Below are 8245 nucleotides of genomic sequence, written 5' to 3'. Positions count from 1 at the left end.
TCAGATAATAGTAATTAGTTTACTTCTTGATTGGGAAAGGGCGTTTTATTATTATTATTATTATTATTTTTCATTTTCCCTCATCACCTGCCTTGTTTTCTATCACTTTAAAATCACAAGGTCTATCATAAAATAAAAAATGACTTTAATCTAATTCTTCTCAAAGGATGTGATTTTCACTTAATTTCCACGTAATTAATATTGTACAAGCCATTAGGGCTACAAAGTATTAAATCCTTAACGGATCCTTGATAGATAAAAGGGAAGTACATTTGGTTGGCATGTTTGCTTATCTTTTACGAGTCTCTTTAGTGTAGGTTCATACCATTTTTATGAAAAAATCACTCTATCAAAACCAGTTGAATTGGGATTTGAACCTCTTACGTTTAGTTGGTCGATTCGTATCATAATTCGTGACTCATTATAGTATTTTTTCTCATAAAAAATACACGTAAATTAATAATAATTCTAAATTATAATTTTAAATCCATATTCTAACTCCTCAATTTCCCAAAGAGAAACTCAAACGTGAGATAGAAAGATAGAGAGCACTTTTTAAGATCGTAGTCGATGTTCACGTGTGTTGCCCAAAAAGCAATAGAAGGCTATGATATGATGGGCCATCCGGCCCAATCCTAGTAAACTACTTGGCTCGTCGGTTAGCCTAATTCTTGGCCCAAACAACATGTACCTTTCTGATAGAGACGAGGAAGCGTAGAATCTTAAGATAGATCAAAGAAAACACACACAAAATTTCCTAAAAATCCAGAAAGTTTGATGTGCAACTGTTTTAGTGTCCTTTGCACAATGTGAAAGGCAAAATCCACCAGCACCCAATAGGGAAATTAGGAAATCTGCCATCTTTTTTTTAAAAAAAAAAAATTTTGTTTGTTCTAAGCACTTCTCTACATTTCTCCGCTATAAATTAGATTTAATGTCCCTTTTAATTATATAAAATGTAAATCAAGCTTGAAATTTTCACAAAAAATATATATCCAAAACCAAACACCATTTGTGTACTTAAAAATGATAAAATTTCAAGTTTAATCATTATTTTTTTCAATTCTATTATTTATATTATTACATAAAATTTTAATGCATTTAAAAAATAATTTTTAGATTATTTTTTTGAACCTGTTTATAAAAAAATAATTTATAAATTACGATAGATAATTTACAGATTAAAAAATAATTTATAAATTATGAGTGGTATAAGATAAATTTACAATAATAACATAAAGAAATAAAATAATGACACTTTTGGTTTTTTCTTTTTAAAATAATATTGCCGGGCCGGGGTGGACTTCAAACATGTGGTCCAAAGAAAACTGGGCCTTCAACACGCTGCGGGCCAGTGATGCCAGATATCGCCCATGTCGGGCCTCAAATTCGATCAACCGTGACGTGGCAACCCAACGGCCTCTTACACTTTCTTCCGTAAAAAGAAGACAAAATGGAGAAGGAAAGAAAAAAATAAAAAATAAAAAAGGAGCACATTTCTCTAGGCTTCAGATATTCGACAGCTGTCACGAAGCGACGCCTCATGATGAAAACGTTGACGCTTGCGTCTGGCGTGAATTCAACGATTACATTTTATCATCATCTCCGTCGCGCCTAATTACATGATCCTCAATCTGTCGGTCGAGATTTAATCTTGCATTTGATTCTTTTGTCCGCGTCGTAGCCGATCTCCAAATGACCCCTTTTATATTCTGATTTATGGAATCCCTAACATTGGCATTTCCTCGTTAGCTCTCACTATCTCACTCTCACTCTCTTTCTCTCTCTACTCTTTCGCTCGAAACTTCTCGTCCTCTCTATTCTCTCTCTCTCTTCTTTGATCATGGGTAAGTAATCAATCGCTAATTAGTCTTGTATCATCAGATTTTAGTTTCTGTTTAATTTTGCTCGCTTTAATTTCGCTCTGATTGAGTTTTCTTTCACTGAATTTCTGTTTCGTTTGTGTTTTGGGATTTGTCCTTTTTTTCCAGGGAAAATCAAGATCGGAATCAACGGTGAGTTGTTTTTCTTCTTCAAAATTTGCTTCTGGCGTGTTTTTAATTATTTATTGGCTTTTTTGGAGTAATTTTGGACATAGATCTGATTTTTATGTGAATATTTTGGGAAAAAAATAGGTTTTGGAAGAATCGGTAGGTTGGTGGCTAGAGTTGCTTTGCAGAGAGACGATGTTGAACTCGTTGCTGTTAACGATCCCTTCATCACCACCGATTACATGGTATTTTTATTTTAATTTCATTTTTTTCCCTAAATTTTTCAACCATGTCTGATAAAGATTTGTTTTTTTATAATTTAATTTGGTGAGGAAGAAAAATTTTCTGGATTTATTTATTTATTTATTCTTGTGATGTTGTGAGCACAGACCTACATGTTCAAGTATGACAGTGTTCACGGTCAGTGGAAGCATTTTGACCTCAAGGTCAAGGACGAAAAGACCCTTCTCTTTGGAGAGAAGACCGTCACTGTTCATGGCATCAGGTAATTTAGCAAGAGATTATTTTTTGTGTTTCGTACTATTGCATGGGAGATTAAGGTGGATTATAATTGAGAAAATGTGGTTTTATTGACTTGTAGGAACCCAGAAGAGATCCCTTGGGGTGAGAGTGGAGCGGATTTCGTTGTGGAGTCCACCGGAGTTTTCACTGACAAGGACAAGGCTGCTGCCCATTTGAAGGTCCCCCATTTTTGTTTTATATAATTTACAATCTTCAAGACCCGCTTTCTTTAGTTCATTGTTACACGGTTTTCGTATTTTTCCCATAGAATTACACTGGTTATGTTATCGCTTGTGAAATTTATAATATTTTATTCCCCTCCTAGTGGTTTTTTCCCCCGTTCTTTAGTGCAATGGTGTACCAAACGTAGAGATAAATGTGTTTTCATATCCTAGTTTGAGCTTTGATACAACGTTGTTTTAGTTCCTTAATTTGCCGTATCTTCCTCTAACTAATACCCCCCCCGGCTCTCAGCCGAGTGAGCCTACTTAATTAGCGATGTAAGAGGGAAAGTTATGTGCCCTATAATGCCCATTAGGTGGTTGATATTCTTTCAGCCGCCCCCCAGATTGTGCGCTAGTTCAAGAACAGCATATAGAGCTTGATTGTTTTGTTTTTTCTTTCTTAAATAGTGTTGCCTCATTTTAAGTCTCATCATCTTGAAGTCACAAGTTTTTATGCCATTAATTATTGGATTTGTAAGGGCGGTGACTGCTTTTACGAAAGTATCTTTTGCCTTCAGTTGATGTCTCCTTCGGCATTTATCATCATGACACAAGTTTAGTTGAGTTTTGTTTACGGATGACTTTCAGGGAGGTGCAAAGAAGGTCATCATCTCAGCTCCTAGCAAGGATGCTCCCATGTTTGTTGTGGGTGTCAACGAACATGAGTACAAGCCAGAGCTCAATGTTGTTTCCAATGCTAGTTGCACTACCAACTGTCTTGCTCCCCTGGCCAAGGTTTAATTTTTTGCTTTAGTTTGTTTTGTTTTGCAAGTTGCTAAGGAAAAAGGTTGGCAAAAGAAGTTATCTGGTATTAACTTATTTTTCTTCTTGTATCATTTTTCAGGTCATTAATGATAAATTTGGAATTGTCGAGGGTCTGATGACCACTGTGCACTCGATCACTGGTTGGTTTCCCGAAGTTTATTTATTTTTCTGTGTTGCAATTTTTATTATTATTATTATTTTTTTTTTTTTGTGTGCGCTCGTGTGGAAAGGGTTTTTCTTATTATTTTTCCCCCCACAAAGCCAATCTTTATTTAATCCTTTTGTTAAATCTTCTATTTTTCAGCCACACAAAAAACTGTTGATGGACCCTCAGCGAAGGACTGGAGAGGTGGAAGAGCTGCTTCATTCAACATCATTCCTAGCAGTACCGGTGCTGCCAAGGTACAGCTTTTAAACATGTTCTGATGACGTAATTTGACCCTCATCTTAGCCAGTTTTTTGGATGTCTTGTTCTGTTTAGTAATCTGGATAATTCGTTATTTTGAAGTAATCGTCTTAACAGCAATTTGAAGTCTTAATATTCTATTTTGTTTTGTGAAGGCTGTTGGGAAAGTCCTGCCTTCTTTGAACGGAAAGTTGACCGGAATGGCTTTCCGTGTACCCACCGTTGATGTTTCGGTGGTCGACCTCACAGTAAGGCTGGAGAAGGCGGCTACCTATGAGCAGATAAAGGCTGCAATCAAGTAAGGAACAATGAGAGAATAGTCGTGAAATGCATCTTCCTTATATTTTCCCCTTTCATAGGCCTTTTCTTTGGTGCAACTTTATGTGGCAGCTATTAGATATTAACTTTCCATGATTTAGCTGGTGGTTTATTTGACACCATTTGTCTTGGTGGTTCTCAGGGGGGAGTCCGAGGGAAAACTGAAAGGCATCTTGGGTTACACTGAGGAGGACGTGGTTTCCACTGATTTTGTTGGTGACAGCAGGTATATAGATGTACCTTCATTCTTGCATGTCATGAATTTTCTTAGCCATACGTTTGGAAGGCCGACTTTTTCTTCTAGATGCCCGTGATAAAGTTGGTTTTTGATGTTGATTGATCAACACTTGCTAGAAAATCTTATCTTTCCAACTTTCTTCTCTTATTTCCAAAATAAATTCCAGTTCTTTTTTCTTTTAAAAGTTAAAAAGTCGTTGTAAGGGGTTGATGTACTCAATTTTGTTAAACTGTGTACAGGTCAAGTATCTTCGACGCAAAGGCCGGAATTGCTTTGAATGAGAAGTTTGTTAAGCTCGTTTCCTGGTACGACAACGAGTGGGGTTACAGGTAATTAACACTAATCTTCTTCTCTTTCTTAAATCCGTCCTTTTGATTTTAATATAATGCCCTCTTAAGGACAATAATCCAACTGTTGTTTCCATTAGTAACGACTTACTCTCTGTATTTTTGCAGCTCCCGTGTGGTTGACTTGATTGTCCACATCGCTAAAACCCAGTGAAATGGGTAAGACTGGCTTCTTCGGTATGCTATAATGCTAATAGCGTCCATCGTATTGGCTGATTTTATTCAGCCTTCTGCTTCATATCGACAATAAGAGATGTGCCACAAACGACTTTGGTATTTGTGCCTAGTCTTTTGTACTTTAGATCTTTGAGGTTTCATTGTAATGGGGGAATACCCTATGTTTTTGTTTTCAAGAGTATTGAACCTGTTTGACGGTATATGTGTTTTGCTTAAATTTTCTGGAGTTTGACTCTCTCTCTCTCTTCTCGAGTTTGATTCTCTCTCTCTCTCTCTCTCTCTCTCTCTCTCTCTCTCTCTCGGGTAGTGATTGCAGTTCAGCCAGCTATTCTCAGTCATCATGCCTTTGAAGTAAGAATTTGAATCATATTCTCAGTCATCATGCCTTTGAAGTAAGAATTTGAATCATGGTTTATGATTTGTTATAGTATTTTTTTTAAAAAAAAATATATATAAATCGAGAATCATTATAAATTATGGTTATGAAATCAGGAACCAAATGTCTCATGAGATCATGATTCACCCAAGGGTTTGCTTTTTTTACAAGTCATGCCATTTAATGATGGGAAAAAGACGATAAGTCGGTACAAGATGAGCTATTTCTCTCTTAAGTGGAGTAAAGTTAAGGTTTGGGATAGTTTGTGCTTGTCTTCTTAAAAGAAGATAAGCATAAGTTAGTTGGGTTTTTTCATTAGTGTTTAGAGAGTGTAATTTTTTATATTTAAAAAGAATTTTTAAATTTTAGTAAAAAAATATATATTTATAAACTGTAATGTAATAAAAAAAATATATGAGATATTTAATTTATTATTTATAAATAAAAAGTTAAAAATGTAAATAAAAAAAAATTTTGATAAATTTTTTTTTTTCGACCATCAAGTTGACCATCTAAGATTCAAAAGTGTTAAAAACAGTTTTGAACTAAATAATTTATTTGAACTAAACAAGTTAAAAACAGTTTTTTTTTTTTTTTTTTTTTAAGTCAATTTAAACGGGCTTTTAGATTTGATGGGGGAATAGGTACAAATTAGACGTCTTTTACCTGCAATTAGCCCCTGTGTTAACTTATATTATTCTTATTTTAAGCATTTTATGAATTATAAATACTTCTATGTTACTATATTATTCTTATTTTAAGCATTATAAATTATAAACTATAGATAGAGAGTACGTAGTAAGGGTGTTTAAAAAATTTGTCAAACAAATTAAATTAAATCGTTAATTATTTTTAGATTATTGAGAAGTTTGGTTAGGTTTTTAATCTAATATTTTTGGGCGGTTTGATTTATGGTTTAAACTCCTTAAACTGTTCAATAATCGGCCTATAAATATACATATATATTTTTTAATTTTTAAAATATTTTTTACATTTATTTTAATTTTTATTAGTAATAATAAAGGTTCTACACTTATAATTATACCTTATTATATTTATGTTGGTTTGTATTAAAACTTTTAAATGGTGAATTTTTATACATTTGCTATTTTTGAGTTATATTTTTTAACTTCGAATCTTATTTTTATTTTTATGGTTTAACGATTTTATAATTTTTATGAATTATTAAAACATTTTTTAGTCTTATGCTCAAACCTCCTAAACCACTTAAGAGTAATTTAGTTCAATTTGGTTTTTGTCAAAAAAAAAAAAAATCAAAACGCCTAAAAGAAAAAATTATTTTTGGTCTGTTGGTGGTTTTCTAAATCGACTGCGAACACCGCTAGCACGTAGTTTGCAGTTAACATAAATTCCTATTTACTCTAAATCTTATCTTATTTTATTTTATATATGTAAATAGGTAAATATAGGTAAAAAAATTTTGCTATGAGTCTCTGTAATAAGATCCATTTTTTAATAATTAATTACAAAAAGTCTCTCTGAACAATAATCAATGTAACACTTTACCCCTTGAGTTTAAAAAATAACATTCGTTCATTTAAAAAAAAAAACATAAAATCTATGTTCTTCTAAAAAAAGAAATTTAACAAAAATAGTCATTCCATTAGAATTTTAACAAAAAATTGGTACCTAATACATATAATGCGAAGGTATTTTATATAGTCACCCCTTTTTAAAATGTAATATGAGTTTAAAACTTAATTTTATTATAACGTATTTAATATTTTGAGTGATTAAAAATACGAAAGTTATGAGATAAAAATGGAGATAGTGTAAATGTTATAGGCACAAAACAAGCAAACACACCTTAAAAAATCTTAGAAGGGTAAGAGTGTTGGTATTGCATCAACCCCGATAATCCAAATTCTCAAACCACTCCTCGACAAGCCAAAAAGAAATAACACCGAGAAGTCAACACAAATACAAGCAATATGATGATGAAAAAGTTAATTGCCATGTTATTAACTCGATAGAAAGCACTTGTTGTGAAGCATTCTACTATTATGGATGTGAATCTTGTCCAAATATATCATATTAATTTTGGGATTAGAGATGTTACTCTATAAAAAATTATAAGAATCCCATTGCATTATTTTAAAAAAAAAAAATACAAAAAAGAATCCCTTCTCTTGTGCTATTTTTTTGGAAAAAAAGAATCTCAAAACGCTTAATTCTATTTTAAACAGTATGCGTTTAATTTGAATTAATTTCTTCATATATCATACGCAATTGAGATGCATATGGTGCAATTTATTTAATCTGTAAGTTTTAAAAATGTTCTTCATGAATATTTAAAGTTGAGAAAGATATGTTGTAATTGAACAATTGCAGTGCAAAAAGTTACGTTGAAATTAAACCATTGTTACGTTCTTTATATTAGAAGTTGCATCGTTGTTTGATTAAATCCATCCATACTTACTTCGTTCACTTCGCGGATTCGAGTTTTCAATTCGAGCTGATATGTGACATTTTCAGAGAGCTTTTCACTGTAGCAGAAAAAGTTAGATATGACATTTTCTGAGAGCTTTTTACTGTAGAAACCTAAAACTGAAAACTCGAATCGGTGAAATGAACGAAGCCAGGATCAAACATATGGAACATTACCTACTTGCCCCTAAAAACAAGACAATTTTACAACACTACCAAGTCAAATAATGCCCACTTGCTGCAACTGGTTGCAAACTTTAAAAAATAATTAAAAATTTATTAACATTCAATTACAACAATCAGTTAAATTTTTAATCATTTGCCACGTAAGGCTGAAATATCCACCCGCGAATCAAATTTTTATGGTCTCGTTCATTTCATCAATTTGAATTTTCAATTTTAGATTTTACAGCTAAAAACTCTTAAAAAATGT

The 8245-nt window shown here is 32.6% G+C and overlaps 1 protein-coding gene across 1 annotated transcript; it reads left to right on the top strand.

Annotated features, from left to right (window-relative positions):
• Positions 1–1773: 1773 nt before the first annotated feature.
• LOC21390327 (glyceraldehyde-3-phosphate dehydrogenase, cytosolic) lies at positions 1774–5226 on the top strand. Its single transcript, XM_024171319.1, has 12 exons — positions 1774–1847; positions 1992–2015; positions 2136–2236; positions 2381–2496; positions 2593–2692; positions 3326–3472; positions 3582–3642; positions 3807–3904; positions 4064–4206; positions 4369–4452; positions 4704–4793; positions 4920–5226. Exons 1-12 carry the CDS (start codon positions 1844–1846, stop codon positions 4963–4965), a joined length of 1014 nt encoding a protein of 337 aa, XP_024027087.1. The 5' UTR covers positions 1774–1843; the 3' UTR covers positions 4966–5226.
• The last annotated feature ends 3019 nt before the right edge of the window (positions 5227–8245 follow it).

Source organism: Morus notabilis, unplaced genomic scaffold, assembly GCF_000414095.1.
Source record: "Morus notabilis unplaced genomic scaffold, ASM41409v2 Scaffold2182, whole genome shotgun sequence".
Taxonomy (NCBI): Eukaryota; Viridiplantae; Streptophyta; class Magnoliopsida; order Rosales; family Moraceae; genus Morus; species Morus notabilis.
The sequence above is the reverse complement of the archived record's forward strand: the minus strand, read 5'-3'. Positions and strand labels throughout refer to the sequence as shown.

Bases quoted from the DNA above. Each gene is read 5' to 3' on its own strand.
- LOC21390327 (XM_024171319.1), top strand. The intron at 2,693-3,325 runs GTCCCCCATTTT...GATGACTTTCAG, and splicing joins AGGCTGCTGCCCATTTGAAG to GGAGGTGCAAAGAAGGTCAT. The intron at 4,453-4,703 runs GTATATAGATGT...AACTGTGTACAG, and splicing joins GATTTTGTTGGTGACAGCAG to GTCAAGTATCTTCGACGCAA.